Source organism: Phyllobates terribilis, unplaced genomic scaffold (genome assembly GCF_046119375.1).
Source record: "Phyllobates terribilis strain yellow unplaced genomic scaffold, ASM4611937v1 Scaffold_3__8_contigs__length_932513732, whole genome shotgun sequence".
NCBI classification, from domain to species: Eukaryota; Metazoa; Chordata; class Amphibia; order Anura; family Dendrobatidae; genus Phyllobates; species Phyllobates terribilis.
The window spans coordinates 474,267,672-474,290,023 of record NW_027362763.1 but is presented as its reverse complement, the minus strand read 5'-3'; the positions used below and the strand labels follow the sequence as shown (position 1 = coordinate 474,290,023).

Here is a 22,352-nt window from a genome sequence, read left to right as displayed (position 1 = left end):
ACAGTTTGGCCACTCAGCTCTGCTCGGTTCCCATCCATTGTTTTTTTGTGCAAACAACTCCAGAGTTGTTAATTAGTTAACCACCAAAATGAGTGGAAAAAGGCCTGCTGCTGGTGGAAAGGGTAATAGGCGTGTTGGGAAGGGGAAAAAAGGTTGTGTCCGTGGGGTAGGTGTTAAAGCAACAGTAACATCTGCAGAAGAAAGACCATCTTCCAACCAAACTAAAATGTCTACTTCTTTTAGCGGACAATGTGATAAGATCCCTTTCTTACGGCCACGCCAATCGCTACAAATTCCAGATGAGGCACAAAAACAGCAGGTGCTTCAACGGATATCAAGTGCTCCTTTAAGTGGGCTCTCCTCCACATCAACTTCAACATCACAAATACTCCAGTCCTCAAAGGTGTCACCCCAATCGCACTTGCTTCCTCACAGCTCCCAAATCTCCAGCTGCCCGTCTGAGTATGAGGTAGAACAGATGGTTGAGTCTGCAGAGCTGTTTACTCATACTATAGCCTGGGAATCAGAGGTCGACTCCAGCGCTTCTGTGAATCCAGACGAGGAAATGATCTGCACTGATGCCCAGAATCTTTATGAGTCGGATCCAGGACCAGACGCAGAAGGTTCTGACCATAATGTAGACCCTCATTCCCAAACTGTAACTCCTGTTGGTGGAGACAATGAGGAAGACGATGATAAGACTCAAATACCTGATTGGAGCGACAACTTTAGTTTTTTGTCAGGGCAGGAACAGGTTGGCTCTGAGGACGACGGGTGTGATAACGCACAGGGTGATGATGATGAGGTCGGAGATCCCACTTACTGTCAACCCACAGTCAGCCAAGAGATGAGGTCAGCAGAGGAGGTGGAGGAAGATGCTAGTGACGACGAGGTCAGGTTGCGCCTTCCTGGACAGAGACATAGTACTGGAAGCACGTCAACAACTGCATCCTCAAACACAACTCTGCCTCTCACCACAAGTCGTGGTGGCTCTTCAGGTCGCATGGGTGCTAAGCCTTGCATAGCCTGGGCATTTTTTCAGATCGATAAAGATGACCCAACTCGTGTTATCTGTAACATTTGTCAGCAAAAGCTAAGTAGAGGCCAAAAAATACATAGTTTGAGTACTTCATGCATGAACCGGCACATGGACATGAAGCATAAGTTGCAGTGGGAAGCTCAGTGTGCTACAATGCGGCCTAGCCGGCCGGGCCAACCACCGTCTGCCATATCTTGTGCATCCGCGGCATCTTCATCCTCTGTGACTGGGGGGACAGCAGTCACACCTGTTTTGGGGCGGAGACCTGCCACCTCTTTACCCGCAACAGCCAGCGTGATTGGCAGGTCATCATTTTCTTTGGAGGTGGTAACACCAGCTGGTGTTGAGCGCTGTCCGACATCGATAGCACCACCTTTGGATCAAGGCAACCTAACATGTCTGCCTGCATCTTCCTCACAGACCGGCAGTTTGCCGGGGACACCCTTATCAACCCCGTCTAAGCACAATAGCCAGCCCTCGGTCCCTCAGATGTGGACAAGTAAAAGACCATTTCCTCCTAGCCATGAGAAAGCTAAGAGGTTGAATTTCACCATCTGCAAGTTCTTGGCTACAGAAATGCTGCCTTTCCGCCTGGTGGACACAGAGGATTTTCGAGACCTTATGTCCGTCGCAGTGCCCCAGTACCAGATGCCCAGTCGGCACTACTTCTCAAAGAAAGGTGTGCCTGCGCTCCACCAGCATGTCGCACACAACATCACCGCTTCTTTGAGAAACTCTGTGTGTGACAGGGTGCATTTCACCACAGACACTTGGACGAGTAGGCATGGACAGGGGCGTTACATGTCGCTGACTGGGCACTGGGTAACTATGGTGACAGCAGGACAAGGGGCTGCTGTCCAAGTCTTGCCGTCCCCACGAGTTGTGCGTCAATCCTCTTTATGTCAAAGTTCCTCCACTGCTTCTGCCTCCTCAACCTCCTCTCGGTCTTCCACCTGCACCCAAAGCCTGTCTGGTCATGCCACAAGCTTTCTAACTGCGCAGAAGGGATCCTGCACACCTCCTTACTATGCTGGCAGTAGGGCTCAACGTCATCAGGCGGTTTTTACATTGAAATGTCTGGGAAATGTGAGTCACACAGCTGAGGAGTTGTGGTCAGCTCTGGAGAACCAATTTCATGAATGGTTGTCTCCACTGGACCTGAAACCAGGGAAGGCCGTGTGCGACAATGCTGCAAACCTGGGTGCGGCTCTTCGCCGGGGCAATGTCACACACGTGCCTTGTATGGCTCACGTGTTGAACCTGGTTGTCCAGCAATTTTTAGCCCACTATCCCAGACTAGATGGCCTTCTGCAGAGGGCACGGTCGCTGTGTGCTCACTTTCGCCGTTCGCATCCCGCAGCTCAGCGACTTACATCTCTACAGAAGTCGTTGGGCCTGCCACTTCACCGGCTAAAATGCGATGTGCCTACCCGGTGGAATTCAACTCTGCACATGTTGCAGCGACTGTGGCAGCACCGACAAGCCCTGGTGCAATACGTTCTGACGTATAGCCTGGGCCAACGAGATCCAGAGGTGGGGCAAATCACGCTGGAGGAGTGGTCTCAGATCAGGGACCTATGCACCCTTCTGCACAGTTTTGAAATGGCGACGAAGATGTTTAGTGCTGACGATGCCATTATCAGCATGACTATTCCGGTGACTTACATGCTGGAGCACATGTTAAACAGAATTCGGAGTCAGGTGGTGGCACAAGAGGAGGTGGAGGAAGTAGAGGAGGAGGAGTTGTATGCGGAAGGGCTAACATCTGCAAGGTCCAGACGGTCGGCAGCACCAAGGCGGCAGGCATGTGAGGGTGGGGGAGATGGTTTTACCAGGGCGCATGGTAGCAGCCAAACTAGTGAGGAAGGTGCAGGAGCCCAGGAAGAAGTGGAGGACGAACTGATGGAAGACTCATCAGATGAGGGAGACCTTGATCACATTTCTGTTGTGCGAGGTTGGGGGGAGAGGACAGAGGAAGGAAGCATGATTGTTACCTCGCCACCAACACAACAGGGACTTGGTGCTCCTGGATGCGCAACACACATGAGTGCCTTCTTGCTGCACTACCTGCAACATGACCCTCGAATTGTGAGAATTAGAAATAATCCTGACTACTGGGTTGCCACACTGTTAGATCCCCGGTACAAAAGTAAATTTGCAGAAATTATTCCTGCCATAGAAAGGGATGCACGCATGCAGGAGTATCAGCAGAGACTGTTGCAGAATCTTACATGTGCTTTTCCACAAAATACCAGTGGTGCAGGTAGTGAATCTCACAGTTCCAACTTGCCAACCGTGGGACCGTCAAGTGTTCAGCACTCAAACCGTAACAGAACCACAGTATCTGCTGGTAACATCAATTTTGCGGAATCATTTCACCACTTTTTTAGCCCATCCTTTGCAAGGCCACAGGAGACAAGAAGTCTGACACATAGTCAACGCCTAGAGACAATGGTACAGGAGTATCTCCAAGTAAACATTGAAGCCATGACTGTGTCACTGGACCCTTGCTCTTTTTGGGCTTCCAATCTGGATAAATGGCCGGATCTAGCTACTTACGCCTTGGAGATCTTGTCATGCCCCGCAGCCAGCGTTCTGTCTGAACGTGTGTTCAGCGCTGCTGGTGGTGTGCTGACAGATAAGCGCACGCGGCTCTCCACTGATAATGTAGACAGACTCACGTTCATAAAGATGAACAAATCATGGATCCGAAACGACTTTTCTACCCCTGTGTCATCCTGGGGAGAGTAAAAGCTTGATGATTGGTTAAAATCACCCTACCAACCGTTTTAAGCTTTCAATTTACTAATCATGTTTATCTGTATCTTGGCTGGAAAATAATTTGGGCTTTGTAGCAGTGTGCAGCACTGATTCTATTAGGCCATCTATAATAAGCTCCACCAGATTTAAAATTACTAATCATGTTTATCTGTATCTTGACTGGAAAATAATTTGGGCTTTGTAGCAGTGTGCAGCACTGATCCTATTAGGCCATCTATACTAAAGCTTCACCAGATTTAAAATTAATAATAATTTTTAGCTGCATCTAGCCCGGAATATAATTTTGGGGCTCCGAGATGCGCAAGACACATAAGTGCCTTCTTGCTGCACTACCTGCAGCATGACCCTCATATTGTCAGAATTCGAAGTAATCATGACTACTGGGTTGCCACACTCTTAGGTCCCCCAAACTTTTCGATCAACCTTTTCATTTTAATAAAGACCAAAAAAATGGTCATTTTTGAAATTATAAGCATTAGCAGGTTGTTAGAAACTGAAATCAAACAGTTTTCAACTCAAAACTTTATTCTAGGTGATGTTACATTTTCACATAGGACCCCTTGTTCGAAAGGAGCTTCTGAACTCTCTCGTCCATTGAATTTGTCAGGTTTTGGATGGTTTCTGCTTCAATTGTTTTGCATGAGGACAGAATACCCTCCCAGAGCTGTTGCTTAGATGTGAACTGCCTCCCGCCATCATAGACACTCCTTTTAATGATGCTCCAAAGGTTCTGAATGGGGTAGAGGTCAGGGGAGCATGGGGGTCACACCATAAGTTTGTCCCCTTTTATGCCCATATCAGCCAGAGATGCAGATGTTTTATGTGCAGCATGAGATGGTGCATTATCATGCAGAAAAATGATCTTGCTGTGAAATACACGGTTCTTCTTCTTGAACCATGGCAGGAAGTGCTGTTTGAGAAAATCCACATACATTATGGAGTTCATCTTTAGCGCCTTCAGGGATCCTAAAGGGGCCGACAATCTCTCTCCCCATGATTCCAGCCCAAAACATTACTCCACCTCCTCCTTGTTGGCGCTGTAGCCGTGTTTGCGTGGGGTGTCCATCAACCAGCCATCCTCCACTCCATCCATCTGGACCATCGAGCGCTGCACGGCACTCATCCGTGAACAAAACAGTTTTGAAATCAGTCTTCATGTAATGTTTGGCCCACTGGAGCCGTTTCTGCTTGTGTGAAGTGGATAGAGGAGGTCGACAGGATGGCGTATGCACAGCTGCAAACCTCTGAAGGACCCTGCATCTTGTTGTTCGGGGGACGTTGGAGGCACAAGCAGCTTCAAAAACTTGTCTGCTGCTATGACAAGGCTTTTTTGCCGCTGCTCTTTCAACCTGACGTAATTGCCTGTAGGAAAGAGTCCTCAATTTGCCCTTATCAGCACGCACACGTGTGTACTGTGAATCAGCTACATACTTCTTGATTGCCAAGACACTTCATCCTGATCATCGCACAATGTTGATTGTAGTCATGCCTTGACCTAAACACTCCACAATTTGTTGCTTCTCAGCAGCCGACACATCCTTTTTCTTTCCCATTTTGGCAGAAAATGTAGGCTGCTTAATAATGTGAGACAGCCTTCTTAAGTAGTCTTGCCTTTCATTGGACACACCTGCCAAACTAATTAGCACAGGTGTCTGCAATTGCTTACAGTGATATAAAGAGCCCTGACACACATCACCATCAATGAGTTTAACTGACAAACAAACAAATTCTTCCCTTATCACTCCTAAACACTTTTTACATAATAATTTGGAACACAGTGTACATGTGCTTTTCCACAAAACACCAGTGGTTCACGTAGTGAATCTTACAGTTCTAACTTGCCAACCGTGGTCTGTATGGAGTTGTTCAATAAAGGGCCCAAAATTAAGATAACATAGATGGGAGAGGTCTCTGAATAGGAATTCCTAAGTATTTGATACCCTGTGAGGGCCAGGCAAAGGGAAAGTTGGACTGGATGGAATCCTATATGGATTTGGGAAGGGAGACATCGAGGGCCTCAGACTTCGCTGCATTGATTTTAAAATTTGACCATGTAACAAAGTGATCTATTTCAGCCATAACAGCATGGATGGATATATGTGATTGAGTGATATATACTAGGACATCATCAGCAAATAGAGAGCACTTGTACTCGGTGCCTCCCACCTCAATCCACCTAATATTGGGGTTATCGCGAATTGATGAGAGCAGGTGCTCCGTCACTAGGATGTATAAGAGAGGGGACAGAGAACATCCCTGCCTTGTCCCATTGGTGATTGTGAAAGGTGATGAAAATGTTCTGACGCGCCCCCTGGGCCTTGGGACACCCGGAGCCGGACCCTTTTTGGTGGATGCTGGTGGTTGTAGTCTCCGTGGCGGCAACCCGGTTCCGTGGCTCAGGGCGGTCAAACCAGTGGCGGAACTATTTATGTGGTTTTGATGTTTAAATGTCCGACTACGCCACCCGTGGATTGCGGTCAGAGTGAACCGCCGCTCCAGGGCAGACCGCTGAGGCTGGTGTTGTGGGTGCAGCAGAGCGTAGCATAACTCCCCACGGGAGGAGTATAGCCTCAGGGCAGTGTATGCGGAGGATGGGGGTGATGGTGCAGGGCAGCAGCAGTAATGACACGGAGTCAGTGATGCAGTCCAGGGCCTTTACTCACAGTTCTTATTATCCAGACCACGTCTGCAGGTAACGGCTGCCCACGTCGTACTGTGCTCACCAGGTGAGGGGCTCAGACAACTCCCAGATAACTTTGGAGTGCTTCACAGGACCCCCTTTGTGTGTCCTTTGTCTGGCCTTTCTTACCAACCCTTCTGTCCGGCTGCCTCGGGCCTCCTCTTGGTAAACTTGGCGCCAGTTTCCCTGACCCTATGTGGTGCCTTCCTAGCGGGTGTAGCGAGGGGCTGCGCCACATAAAATGTCACAGCCTCCTGTTTCTAGCTGAGGGTCGTTTCCTGCCTCCACTAGTTTCGGGGACCGGTCTCCCCCTTTGGCCTGACCCCTCCACGCAGGTGGATTCGGGCGTGCGGTGGCGACTCGCCCGTCCGCACCCCTGAGATCCCTTCGTTCTTCGTTCCTGGAGCCTTCTCCGCTCCTCTATGGAATGCTTTCTCAGCATCCAACGAGAGTATCTAATTACAAATTTTTAACTGCATCTAGCCCAGGAAATACTTTGTGCCTAGTAGCAGGGTCTGCTAGTCAGCGGATTATCCCGGCTGTTAAGCAAGCTACACCACCTGTAGTTTGGACACTTCATTTTTTCAAAGGAAATGCTTCGGGACCATGGGATACTCAGTGAAGAGCATCAGGAGGCACCCCAAGGCATAGGGGCTCGGACTGGCAGTAGGATGCCTTGCGGTGGACAGCCGAGCTCGATCCTTATAAAAGCTTTTTAACTGCAGCAGCTTTAGTGGACGCTACTGGAGCTGGAATTACGCGGCTGCTGGCATGAGACTTGCCCTCCAATAGATCCTTGTAAATGGATTTAAAGTGTATTTATTCAAATTAGAGAGACAATTTAAATTAAAAAGCTTAGAGCTGCCTCCACCACAGGGGGGCTCGCTCGACCCACCAGCGGACAGGCACCAGTATTGGGAGAGGGGGGCTGGCCGTCAGGGTTCACCGCGGCTCTGGCACAAACCCGGCGACACGGAGGTGGCACGGGCAGGAGCGGACTGAACGTGTCGGCTTCTCACTTTTTGGATTTTAGAAGGGCATGACATGCCTATATCTGTGTCTCCCCCTCCTTTTACTCCTCCACCTCTTTTCTTTTCGCATGACTATATGTACTTGTCACTTTTCCATGTGTTAGTTGTGTCTTCTGAGCAGTTTGTCAGCTTTTGGACACCTTTGAAGGTGTTTTCTATGTGTTTCTATGTGTTTTTGTTTGCCTGCCATTGGTTTTAACGGTGTTCGACGAACAGTTCGACGAACAGTTCGGCGAACACACGGGTGTTCGACGAACCGAACCGAACTCGAACACTACGGGGGTGGCTCAACACTAGTGGTCAGTGCTATGTTAAAGCTGAGAGTGGCTGTCAAAATTTGCTTCCATTCCTATTCACTTCAATAGAAGTTATGGAAATAATGTAGTGAATAGAGACAGATATTACAATATAAGCTAAGAATGTCTAAAATGAGACTTTCAAATAGTCATCTTGTCAAAACTCCAGGGACAGATTTGTGTCTCAAATAATTACAGTGGTGGCCAAAAGTATTGGCACCCTTGCAATTCTGTCAGATAATACTCAGTTTCTTCCTGAAAATTATTGCAATCACAAATTATTTGGTATTATTATCTTCATTTAATTTGCTTGCAAGGAAAAAACACAAAAGAGAATGAAGCCAAAATCAAATCATTGATCATTTCACACAAAACTCCAAAAATGGGCCAGACAAAAGTATTGGCACCCTCAGCCTAATACTTGGTTGCACAACCTTTAGCCAAAATAACTGCGAACAACCGCTTCCGGTAACCATCAATTAGTTTCTTACAATGCTCTGCTGGAATTGTACACCATTCTTCTTTGGCAAACTGCTCCAGGTCCCTGATATTTGAAGGGTGCCTTCTCCAAACTGCCATTTTGAGATCTCTCCACAGGTGTTCTATGGGATTCAGGTCTGGACTCATTGCTGGCCACCTTAGAAGTCTCCAGTGCTTTCTCTCAAACCATTTTATAGTGCTTTTGGAAGTGTGTTTTGGGTCATTGTCCTGCTGGAAGACCCAGCTTTCTCACACTGGGCCCTACATTATGCTGCAAAATTTGTTGGTAGTCTTCAGACTTCATAATACCATGCACACGGTCAAGCAGTCCAGTGCCAGAGGCAGCAAAGCAACCCCAAAACATCAGGGAACCTCCGCCATGTTTGACTGTAGGGACCGTGTTCTTTTCTTTGAATGCCTCTTTTTTTTCCTGTACACTCTATGTTGATGCTTTTTCCCAAAAAGCTCTACTTTTGCCTCATCTGACCAGAGAACATTCTTCCAAAACGTTTTAGGCTTTATCAGGTAAGTTTTGGCAAACTCCAGCCTGGCTTTTTTATGTCTCGGGGTAAGAAGTGGGGTCTTCCTGGGTATCCTACCATACAATCCCTTTTCATTCAGACGCCGACGGATAGTACGGGTTGACACTGTTGTACCCTCGGACTCCAGGGCAGCTTGAACTTGTTTGGATGTTAGTCGAGGTTCTTTATCCACCATCCGCACAATCTTGCGTTGAAATCTCTCGTCAATTTTTCTTTTCCGTCCACATCTATGGAGGTTAGCCACAGTGCCATGGGCTTTAAACTTCTTGATGACACTGCGCACTGAAGACACAGGAACATTCAGGTCTTTGGAGATGGACTTGTAGCCTTGAGATTGCTCATGCTTCCTCACAATTTGGTTTCTCAAGTCCTCAGACAGTTCTTTGGTCTTCTTTCTTTTCTCCATGCTCAATGTGGTACACACAAGGACACAGGACAGAGGTTGAGTCAACTTTAATCCATGTTAACTGGCTGCAAGTGTGATTTAGTTATTGCCAACACCTGTTAGGTGCCACAGGTAAGCTACAGGTGCTGTTAATTACACGAATTAGAGAAGCATCACATGATTTTTCAAACAGTGCCAATACTTTTGTCCACCCCCTTTTTTAGGTTTGGTGTGGAATTGTATCCAATTTGGCTTTAGGACAGTTCTTTTTGTGTTTTTTCATTGAAGACAAATTAAATGAAGATAATAATACCAAAGAATTTGTGATTGCAATCATTTTCAGGAAGAAACTGAGTATTATCTGACAGAATTGCAGGGGTGCCAATACTTTTGGCCACCACTGTACATGTCAGGTTTCAGGGTAATAAATGCAATTTTCTAGGTTAACACATTCCTTGGTTTGCTTTTTCTTACACATAAGTGTTGCATTGATTGTGAGTGAATGACAATCTCTTAATGTTACAGTATTAACGGAGGTCCAGGAGGACTGGCTGCAGACACACAATAAAACTCTATCTCTATTTCCTATTGCGCTGGAGCCTATCGCTGAACACAATAGAAAGCTCACTGACCTTCAAGAGGCCTTAAAGGAAGCTAGCAAGCACGTAACGAACACAACAGAGAAAAACGAGGCAAACCGTGCCAGACTACATATGCATGATGTAAGATCTCTTCTATTTCCTTTAGGGAAAGAAAAACTGATTACATGTTAAAAATAATAAGCTGTGTTGAAAATATAGTTGATAACATCAGAACAATATTGACTTTCTGTCTGAATACTTGAAGAGTTGTGCAGTGAGTAAAGCAGTGTGGTCTCTATCTTGACGTTCTCTTGCTGTGGAGCCTGGGGCAATCAAGACATGCTGAAGTTGTAGTTCTATCACAGTTTGAGAACCATAGGTTTGAGGCTACTGATAGGCTAAAAAGCATTGGAGGGGTCCAACCATAGCCTCAGTTGTTTACATATTTTCCCATACACTTTAATGGGATTTTTGTGTACATCCAATTAAGCATTCAGCAGCGGCTGACGGCAGGACACTGATTTGGGCAACTATTGTTTCCATTTGTATAACAGAGAACACACTACATTAGGTCCATGGAATAGAAGCCTGTAAATTCATTCAGAAAATTAGTCTTACTATCAGGAATAGTGATGAGCGAGCGTGCTCGTTTGACTCTTTAAACGAGCATGCTCGGGTGCTCGCCGTGTATTTGCGGCATGCTCGGCATCTATGTTTGAGCCGCTGCGGCTACATGTGTCATGGCTGTTAGACAGCTGTGACACATGCAGGGATTCCCTGTTTGTTAGGCAATCCCTGCATGTGTCACAGCTGTCTAACAGCCGTGACCCATTCAGCTGCGGCGGCTCAAACATAGATGCCGAGCACACCGCAAATACTCAGCGAGCACCCGAGCGTGCTCGTTTAAAGGGTCAAACGAGCATGCTAGCTCATCACTAATCAGGAACCATCACAAAATTAGTCTGTCATGCAATATACTATGTAGTGTTTTTCATGGAACCTTTTGAAAAAATTAAATCTGGAATGTCAGTGCGTACAGAGCTCATATCTGTATTGTAGATCTGTTTTGTATGGAGTTGTAATAAGGCTCTAAGTGTGGTGCATGGGGCACCTGATTGTATACAGTGACATGCACTATTTATCTGTTTGATTTTGATTCCATGCTTCACTGGATGATGTATGTATAGAACCTTTCTTCCATATACAATGGGGAAAATAAGTATTTGATACACTGCCAATTTTGCAAGTTTTCCCATCTACAAAGAATGGAGAGATCCGTAATTTTTTATCGTAGGTACACTTCAACTGTGAGAGACAGAACCTTCAAAAAAAAAAAATCACATTGTATGATTTTTACATATTTCATGCAATAAATGCAAATTAATTAAGTACTTGATCACCTACCAATCAGCAAGAATTCTGGCTCTCACAGACCTGTTAGTTTTTCTTTAAGAAGCCCTCCTACTCTGCACTCATTACTTGTATTGACAGCTGAAAACGTTTCATGAACACTTTAATCAATTTCATCCCACCATCAACCTCACACTCAACTACTCCTGTACTGAAATTAACTTTTTGGATACCATCATCAAGCTACAGAACAATGAAATAGAGACATCCCTGTACCGGAAGCCAATCGACCGTCCAACATACCTTAAATGGGACAGTGTCCATCCAAAACACATAAAATACTCTATTGTCTACAGCCAAGCCATCAGATACAATCGGATATGCTCCAACCCTATGAATAGAGACAAACACCTTGGTGGCCTCAGGAAGACCTTTTTGAATCAGGGCTACCATCCAAGAACAATTGAGAACCAGATAACAAGAGCCACCAGAATATCAAAGAATCATCTCCTACATTACAAGACTAAAAACAAGAAAGTAACCGGGTGCCTCTAGTAGTCACCTACAATCCAAATCTGGAGGTGCTAAGGAGAGCTCCACGGAAACTACAACCCTTGCTACAAAAAGATGCCGATTACAATCCATATTTCCAGATTCCCCACTTCTGTGTTTCAGGCAGCCCACAAATTTAAGAAGCATCATTGTCAGAAGCTCCCTGTCATCTCCACCAGCTACAGGAACCTTTTCCTGCAACCAGAAAAAATGTAAAACCTATCCATTCATAGTGACCATAGACAAGATAAAGATCCCCAATTCACATCAGGACTACAAGATCCCAGGTACTTTCAGCTGTATCACACCTAATGTAGTGTACTTAATTATATGCACCAAATGTCCAGCTGAGGGTCTTTATGTAGGGGAGACAGGGCAAAAACTTAGGACAAGGATGAATTCTCATCGCCACACAATAAAGGAAGAAAAAATAGATCTACTTATGGCCAAGCATTTTTGTTTCCCTGATCACAACATCACAGACATGAAATTATTGGTATTAAAAGGTAACTTCAAATCTCAGAGAGACAGAAGGTTTGGGAATATAAACTGATAATGACCTTTGACACCTTCAGAGCAAAAATGAATGTGTCACATGGATTTATGTCGTTCTACATCAACTAAGGAATGTGCTCATCAGACCTGTAGAGTCATCACAACCATGGACCAGACCTCAATCACCGGACAATAAAACGTTCACAGTCCTTATCTATGAACTAATCCAATATTTACGGCCAGAACTGTTTATCTTTCTTCCACAGTAATAGCTCTGCTTTACATTACCTGTCTCATCTATTACATTATGTCAGTGTCCCATTGTGTATAAATATGTGACTCTTCAGATTTTGTGTTATATTATGCCTGATGAAGAGACCTGAGTAGTCTCGAAAGCTTGCAGCTTATTAAAATCTTTTCAGTTAGCCATTAAAAGGTATCAACCACTGAAGACTCTAATATCGTAATATTTTTCTATCTACTGGCTAACACGGTACAAAAATATATATTTTCCCTGTAGAAAATGGAAGAAACACAAGATGTTGGTCAATCTTCCTTGGTCTGGGACTCCATGCAAGATCTCGCCTCGTGGGGTAAGGATGATTTTGAGAAAGATCAAGAATTAGCCCAGAAGTACAGGAGAGGACCAAGTCAATGACCTGAAAAGAGCTGGGACCACAGTCTCAAATATTACTGTTAGTAACACACTACGCCGTCATGGATTAAAATTCTACAGGACACGCAAGGCCCCCTTGGTCACGACAGCACATGTCCAGGCCCATTTGAAGTTCGCCAATGACCATCTAGATGATCCAGAGGAGGCATGGGAGAAGGTCATGTGGTCAGATGTGACCAAAATAGAACTTTTTGGTATCAACTCCACTCGCCGTGGAAAGAAGGATGAGTACAACCCCAAAAACAATGTCCCAATCATGAAGCATAGTGGGGGAAACATCATACTTTGGGGGTGCTTTTCTGCAAAGGGGACTGCAAAAATGCACCGTATTGAAGGGAGAATGGATGGGGTCATGTACAGTGAGTACAGAAAGTATTCAGACCCCTTTAAAATTTTCACTCTTTGTTTCATTGCAGCCATTTGGTAAATTCTAAAAAGTTCATTTTTTTTTCTCATTAACGTACACTCTGCACCCCATCTGAAAAAAACTGAATTGTAGAAATTTTTGCAAATTTATTAAAAAAGAAAAACTGAAATATCACATGGTCATAAGTATTCACAGTACACAGAGCCAGAGAATCTAAGGAATGGCTCCATAAGAAGCATTTCAAGGTCCTGGAGTGGCCTAGCCAGTCTCCAGAACTGAACCCAATACAGAATCTTTGGAGGGATCTGAAACTCAATGTTGTTCAGCGACAGTCCCGAAACCTGAAAGATCTGGAGAAGATCTGTATGGAGGAGTGAGACCAAATCCCTCCTGCAGTGTGTGCAAACTGGTTCAAGAACTACAGGAAAACGTCTGACCTCTGTAATTGCAAACAAAGGTTTCTGTACCAAATATTAAGTTCTGTTTTTCTATTGTATCAAATACTCATTTCATGCAATAAAATGCTAATTATGCATAAATCATACAATGTGATTTTCTGCATTTTTTTTTAGATTTTTAGATTCTGTCTCTCACAGTTGAAGTGTGATAAAAATTACAGATCTTTCCATTCTTTGTAGGTGGGAAAACTTGCAAAATCGAGAATGTATCAAATACTTATTTTCCCCACTGTATGCACTTATAGCACATTGTACCATTGTTGAACCACTTAATACTACAGAGCAGAGCCATATGGAACTCTGTGTGTGCCCATGCGTTACCTATAAAGAAGAGTGCTAGTTGTACTATACAGTAAAAAGTGGAGGTGGCTGTAAATACAAATGGCAATATAATACATACAAAGAAAAAAATAAATAAGAAGAGCTCTGTTTATAAGAGATTACAATCTAACACATATAACATGTATGAGGGGATTTAATACTTTAAGAGGTATTCCCATCTCCAAGATCCAATCCCAATATGTAGTAAGTGTAATAATAATAATAATAATAATAATAATAATAGGAAATACCTCCAATTAGAAATGTAGTATAGTTCTTCTGATTGCTATGTTGTTTACCCCATGTGCAGGGAATTGAAGTAGCTTAGCTGTTAGTGTCGTAACCATGGATACCGAACTGTCACTATATGAGTCTTCGTAACCATGAATACCTAAGCTACTGCAATGCCTGCACATGGAGTAAGTGACATATCGAATCAGATCTACACTACATTTTTAATTGGATTGCAAATATTATTATTATTAGTATACCTACTACTTATTGGGATAGGATCTCGGAGATGTGAATACGCCTTTAAATATACTAACTCTAACCCAGATGTTAAAGGGAATTTGTCAGTAGGATCAACCCTCCTAAATCATCTATATGGGCATGCAGGTCATAGAAAGCTAAATAAGATGATACATTGACATCTGCGATCCGATGTCTTATTCCAGAGAAATCCATGTTTCACTCTATATGTAAATGAGCTCTTAAGATCTATGGGCCGGACACTGATCTCACCAAGAATCTGCTCCAGGGCTTATTTTAAATGAAAAGGGGGCGTTACCAGTATGAGACATGTATATCAGGAGAGTAAAGTGTCAGTCATTACATGTCTCACACGCCCGCTTTCTTTTAAAATAAGCTCAGAGAGATTTATATCCGGCCCATAGATCTTAACAGCTCATTAACATATTAATAAAAACGTGGATTTCTCTGGAATAAGACATTGCATAGTAAATATCAAGTTAGCATTTTATTCAACTTTCAAGACTTCCATGCCCATATAGACTGCTCGAGAGGGATGATCCTACTGACATATTCCCTTTAAAAACAGATACTCTTTGCTAAACTGATGTGTCATTATTTCAGTACCTGATGTACATTTACATGATGATGATTGCCTCCCTAGTACTTTGCATTTCTAATCTGGACACTGAAAACTACTTAATGTCAATCTTTGCTATTTTTACTTATGTTGAAAAGAAAAATTCTACAGCAGTCCATATCATAATTAGAGATGAGCGGTGTTCGACTTGAACTGTTCGCCAATCTCAAATTCGAGCTGTTTTGGGCGGTGTTCGAGTTGTTCGACGAACCCGAACGATTTGCAAAAAATTCGGCTGTTCGAGGTTATGTTCGATAACTGTTCGTGCACCAAAAGCGTGTCCTGCATGTCTGGCGCTATTTAGAGCACCAATCATGCAGGGATTGTCTGCCACTCACTGTAATGCCACAGCCATGGTGGTTGTGGCATTAGAGTGATTGCCCAAATCGATGGGAACTGTGATCACAGTGAAACATGAAAAGCCGGCAATTCAGCAGCGGCGTACACCGGTACCCGACAATTTAGAACCGAAAGAATAGAGCTTCACACATAGATTAGATAGATAGAAACATGTCAGTCACATATATATGAAGTACAGTGACAGTGTTGCTTACTGTACTTGTCATTTAGTGTAAAGGATTTATTTAAAAAAATAATAGTGTTTTCATGCACTGTCTCTTTAAAAAAGCCGGCCGGCAATTCAGCAGCGGTACCCGACAATTTAGAATGGAAGGAATAGAGCATCACACATAGATTAGATAGATAGAAACATGTCAGTCACATATATAATAAGTACAGTGATAGTGTTGATTACTGTACTTGTCATTTAGTGTTAAAATAAAGGATTTATTTAAAAAAAAAATTGGCGTGGGGTTCCCCTTAATTTTAGGCTCTAGCGGAGGTTAAGCAGACGGCTGGGGCAGATGTTTGAAGCCTGGGAAGGGGTAATACCCACGGAGCTTCCCAGGCTACTAATATCAGCCCCCAGCTGAATACCTAGCCTTTACTAGCTATTAAAATGGGGGACCCCCCAAAAAAAAGACGTGGGGTCCCCCCTATTTTATTAGCTAGCAAAGGCTAGGCAGACAGCTGGAGGCTGATATTAATAGCCCAGGAAGGGTGCCATGAATATTGGCCCCCTCCCAGGCTAGAAACACCAGCAGTCAGCCGCCCCAGAAATGGCGCATCCATAGGATGCGCCAATTCTGGCACTTAGCCTCGCTCTTCCCACTGCCCTGTAGCCGTGGCAGTGGGGTAATAGGGCTGGGGTTGATGTCAGCTTATAATGCCAGCTGACATCAAGCCCAGGTTAGTAATGGAGAGGCGTCTATAAGACACCCCCATTACTAACCCCGTAGTCAAAGTTAATAAAAAACACATACACCCAGAATAAAGTCCTTTAATTGAAATAAAGACACAATTCTTTATTGTTCTAAATTAAACCATACTTACAAACACGCCCATTCCAGCTGAAGCCAACGATCCCCTGCAATAAAAGAAAAATAATAAAGCAACATAATCCTTACCTTTCCATGGTTCCCACGACAGCTTCAGCTCTGCTACATCGAGATGACAGGCTGGACCACAGCAGAAAGCTGCCATCCAGCCTGTCATCCCGCAGACACTGAGAAGCGCAGGCTTGCTTGCGCTCCTCAGCGTCTCTCTGTGACGGCATCCAGATGAGCCGAGTTCATGTCCAATGAACTCGGCACACCTCATGCACATCACTGACAGCGTGGGAAAATTCTCACGCTGAAGCGCTGAGTGCAGGAGAATTCTCCCACGCTGTCAGTGACGTGCATGAGGTGAGCTCATGTCCAATGAACTCAGTTCACCTCATGCACGTCACTGACAGCGTGGGAAAAATCTCCTGCACTCAGCGCTTCAGCGTGAGAATTCTCCCACGCTGAAGCGCTGAGTGCAGGAGAATTTTCCCACGCTGTCAGTGACGTGCATGAGGTGAGCCGAGTTCATTGGACATTAACTCGGCTCATCTGGATGCCCTCACAGAGAGACACTGTGGAGCGCAAGCAAGCCTGCGCTTCTCAGTGTCTTCGGGATGACAGGCTGGATGGCAGCGTTCTGCTGCGGTACAGCCTGTCATCTCGATGTAGCAGAGCTGAAGCTGTCATGGGAACCATGGAAAGGTAAGGATGATGTTGGTTTATTATTTTTCTTTTATTTCAGGAGATCGTTGGCTTCAGCTGGAATGGGCGTGACGGTAAGTATGGTTTAATTTAGAACAATAAAGAATTGTGTGTTTATTTCAATTAAAGGACTTTATTCTGGGTGTTGTGTTTTTTTTTAAATACTTTACTAGAAATTCATGGTGGTCATGTCTAATATTGGCGTGACCCCATGAATTTCGGGCTTAGGGCCAGCTGATAATGCCAAGCTGGCCCTAACCCCTTTATTACCCAGTGAGCCACCGCACCAGGGCCCTGGATGAGTTGGGTACAGCACCAGAAGATGGCGCTTCTATGAACGCGCCATTTTCCGGGGTGGCTGCGGACTGCAATTTGCAGCGGGGGTGGCCCAGAAAGCTTGGTTCTCCCTGCGCTGCGGATTCCAGCCCCCAGCTGCCTAGTTGTACCTGGCTGGACATAAAAACAGGGCGAAGCCCCACGTCAATTTTCTTTAAATTATTTCATGAAATAATTAAGTAAAAAAGGGCTTCCCTACATTGTTGTGTCCGGCCAGGTACAAATAGGCAGCTGTTGGTTGGGGGCAGCCCGGTCCTGCCTGCTGTACCTGGCTGGACCCAAATATAGTGCGAAGCCCCACCTCAATTTTTTTTTAATTATTTCATGAAATAATTAAAAAAAAAAGGTCTTCCCTATATTGTTGTGTCCGGCCAGGTACAAATAGGCAGCTGGTGGTTGGGGGCAGCCCGTTCCTGCCTGCTGCACCTGACTGGACACAAGTATAGTGCGAAGCCCCACGTCAATTTTTTTTTAATTATTTCATGAATTTCCTGAAGTAATTTAAAAAAATTGAAGTGGGGCTTCGCACTATATTTGTGTCCAGCCAGGTACAGCAGGCAGGAACGGGCTGCCCCCAACCACCAGCTGCCTATTTGTACCTGGCCGGACACAACAATATAGGGAAGGCCTTTTTTTCTTAATTATTTCATGAATTTCCTTAAATAATTAAAAAAAATTGAAGTGGGGCTTCGCCCTATATTTGTGTCCAGTCAGGTACAGCAGGCAGGAACGGGCTGCCCCCAACCACCAGCTGCCTATTTGTACCTGGCCGGACACAACAATATAGGGAAGGCCTTTTTTTCTTAATTATTTCATGAATTTCCTTAAATAATTAAAAAAAATTGACGTGGGGCTTCGCACTATATTTGTGTCCAGCCAGGTACAGCAGGCAGGAACGGGCTGACCCCAACCACCAGCTGCCTATTTGTACCTGGCCGGACACAACAATATAGAGAAGGCATTTTTTTCTTAATTATTTCATGAATTTCATGAAATAATTAAAAAAAAAATACGTGGGGCTTCGCCCTATTTTTGTGTCCAGCCAGGTACAACTAGGCAGCTGGGGGCTGGAATCTGCAGCGCAGGGAGGCCCAAGCTTTCTGGGCCCCCCCCCGCTGCAAATTGCAGTCCGCAGCCACCCCGGAAAATGGCGCGTTCATAGAAGCGCCATCTTCTGGCGCTGTACCCAACTCATCCAGGGCCCTGGTGCGGTGGCTCACTGGGTAATAAAGGGGTTAGGGCCAGCTTGGTATTATCAGCTGGCCCTAAGCCCAAAATTCATGGGGTCACGCCAGTATTAGACATGACCGCCATGAATTTCTAGTAAAGTATTTAAAAAAAACACAACACCCAGAATAAAGTCCTTTAATTGAAATAAACACACAATTCTTTATTGTTCTAAATTAAACCATACTTACCATCACGCCCATTCCAGCTGAAGCCAACGATCTCCTGAAATAAAAGAAAAATAATAAACCAACATCATCCTTACCTTTCCATGGTTCCCATGACAGCTTCAGCTCTGCTACATCGAGATGACTGGCTGGACCGCAGCAGAACGCTGCCATCCAGCCTGTCATCCCGCAGGCACTGAGAAGCGCTGGCATGCTTGCGCTCCTCAGTGTCTCGCTGTGACGGCATCCAGATGAGCCGAGGTCATGTCCAATGAACTCGGCTCACCTCATGCATGTCACTGACAGCGTGGGAAAATTCTCACGCTGAAGCGCTGAGTGCAGGAGAATTCTCCCACGCTGTCAGTGACGTGCATGAGGTGAGCTCATGTCCAATTAACTCAGCTCACCTCATGCACGTCACTGACAGCGTGGGAAAATTCTCCTGCACTCAGCGCTTCAGCGTGAGAATTCTCCCACGCTGTAAGTGACGTGCATGAGGTGATCTGAGATCATTGGACATGAACTCACCTCATGCACGTCACTGACAGCGTGGGAAAATTCTCACGCTGAAGCGCTGAGTGCAGGAGAATTTTCCCACGCTGTCAGTGACGTGCATGAGGTGAGCTGAGTTCATTGGACATGAGCTCACCTCATGCACGTCACTGACAGCGTGGGAGAATTCTCCTGCACTCAGGGCTTCAGCGTGAGAATTTTCCCACGCTGTCAGTGACGTGCATGAGGTGAGTTCATGTCCAATGATCTCAGCTCACCTCATGCACGTCACTGACAGCGTGGGAAAATTCTCCTGCACTCAGCGCTTCAGCGTGAGAATTCTCCCACGCTGAAGCGCTGAGTGCAGGAGAATTTTCCCACGCTGTCAGTGACGTGCATGAGGTGAGCCGAGTTCATTGGACATGACCTCGGCTCATCTGGATGCCGTCACAGCGAGACACTGAGGAGCGAAGCAAGCCTGCTCTTCTCAGTGTCTGCGGGTTGACAGGCTGGATGGCAGCGTTCTGCTGCGGTCCAGCCTGTCATCTTGATGTAGCAGAGCTGGAGCTGTCCTGGGAACCATCGAAAGGTAAGGATGAGGTTGCTTTATTATTTTTCTTTTATTGCAGGAGATAGTTGGCTTCAGCTGGAATGGGCGTGATGGTAAGTATGGTTTAATTTAGAACAATAAAGAATTGTGTGTTTATTTCAATTAAAGGACTTTATTCTGGGTGTTGTGTTTTCTTTTAACTTTCACTATGGGGTTAGTAATGGGGGTGTCTTATAGACGCCTCTCCATTACTAACCTGGGCTTGATGTCAGCTGGCATTATAAGCTGACATCAACCCCAACCCTATTACCCCACTGCCACCGCTACAAGGCAGTGGGAAGAGCGAGGCTAAGTGCCAGAATTGGCGCATCCTATGGATGCGCCATTTCTGGGGCGGCTGACGGCTGGTGTTTCTAGCCTGGGAGGGGGCCAATATTCATGGCACCCTTCCTGGGCTATTAATATCAGCCCCCAGCTGTCTGCCTAGCCTTTGCTAGCTATTAAATTAGGGAGGACCCCACGTCATTTTTTTGGGGGGTCCCCAATTTTAATAGCTAGTAAAGGCTAGGTATTCAGCTGGGGGCTGATATTAGTAGCCTGGGAAGCTCCGTGGGTATTACCCCCTTCCCAGGCTTCAAACATCTGCCCCAGCCGTCTGCTTAACCTCCGCTAGAGACTAAAATTACGGGGAACCCCACGCTAATTTTTTTTTTAAATAAATCCTTTATTTTAACACTAAATGACAAGTACAGTAATCAACACTATCACTGTACTTATTATATATCTGACTGACATGTTTCTATCTATCTAATCTATGTGTGATTCTCTATTCTTTCTGTTCTAAATTGTCGAGTACAGATGCTGAATTGCCGGCCGGCTTTTTTAAAGAGACAGTGCATGAAAACACTATTATTTTTTTAAATAAATCCTTTACACTAAATGACAAGTACAGTAAGCAACACTGTCACTGTACTTATTATATATGTGACTGACATGTTTCTATCTATCTAATCTATGTGTGATGCTCTATTCCTTCTTGTCTAAATTGTCGGGTACCGGTGTATGCTGCTGCTGAATTGCCGGCCGGCTTTTTTAAAGAGAGTGTCTTCTGAGCAGTTTGTCAGCTTTTGGACACCTTTGAAGGTGTTTTCTATGTGTTTTTGTTTGCCTGCCATTGGTTTTAACGGTGTTCGACGGTGTTCTAAGGTGTTCGACGAACAGTTCGACGAACAGTTCCTCGAACATCCCGGTGTTCGACGAACCGAACCCGAACACTATGGGGGTGGCTCAACACTAATCATAATATATTTGACACTTTTACTGAAAGTTTCCATTTCATTAGTCCCAGATAGTTAACGTGAATGAAGCTGCCACATCAGCCAGAAACACAATATCTGAGGCCGGGAAGACATTGAACGACACTCATGAGATCGTTGCAGATATAACTGAATTGATCAAGGTATAGTAATTACACCGACTCGAAATGAAAATGCTACATATAAACAGAAGGAAAACTGCCATCCTAATGTAAGCGAGCATGTTACAAATAGAAAGCTTTACGGGCTTCAGGAAATGCAAATGAAGATAACTCTATTTTAATACCATGAGTAAAAACGTAGAGGTTTGGAGATGAGATCCAACCTTTCCATGCAATTAATATCTGCCCCGCACTGTTCTGTTTTACCCTTGAACTTCTATGTCAGGTTTGCAAAATCCTTAATGTTATTCTCATCTTGAGTTTATAAATTATACATCATGTTTATTCTCCCTTCATGATAATTGTTTGTAGAATAAGTCTGTGCATCATGCTGAAATAGATGGAGCTCATAATAGTCTTCAAGAAAGAATTGATAACTTGACTGGCAATGCTGAAGAACTAGTACAGAGAGCTGTAGACCATACATTACAACTTCAACGACAAGCAGAAGACCTATCCACGTAAGTAATCTAATATGGAACCTGTCACCTCAAAAAATGCTATTTAGCTCCAGATGAAGGGTTAATGCGCAGGTAAAGAACATTACAATGCTGCCTGGCTACCTGTCTTTTGGATTTGATGTCGTTTTTTAGCAATCTGCTTTAAAATCCTAGGAATATGCTAAACCTGGTACTGTGATAAAACCCATTTAAGTATTTCTTAAATCCATGCTGCTGAATTGAGCAGTTCATATTGGAACTTTAATTTAGTTGTCAGTTTCTCAGTCTTTTTCTAGTGGGGCATCACCAGTCAGAACAAGTTTCCTAGACCTAGCCATGTGTTCATAGTCCAAAAAAACATTTTTAAATATACCTTTATATATATTAAACATTTTTTTACCCACTGGAACATTAAATGGAATTTTACTTTA

General features: G+C 44.7%; 1 protein-coding gene across 1 annotated transcript in view; it reads left to right on the top strand.

Moving 5' to 3' along the window:
- The window catches only part of LAMA4 (laminin subunit alpha 4), a 192,251-nt gene that overhangs the window by 112,349 nt on the left and 57,550 nt on the right, over positions 1 to 22,352 (top strand). Inside the window, exons 13-15 of the mRNA XM_073675872.1 lie at positions 9,760 to 9,956; positions 21,347 to 21,463; positions 21,794 to 21,942. Of these exons, the coding sequence (XP_073531973.1) occupies positions 9,760 to 9,956; positions 21,347 to 21,463; positions 21,794 to 21,942 (463 nt within the window). The remainder of the gene's footprint in view (positions 1 to 9,759; positions 9,957 to 21,346; positions 21,464 to 21,793; positions 21,943 to 22,352) is intronic.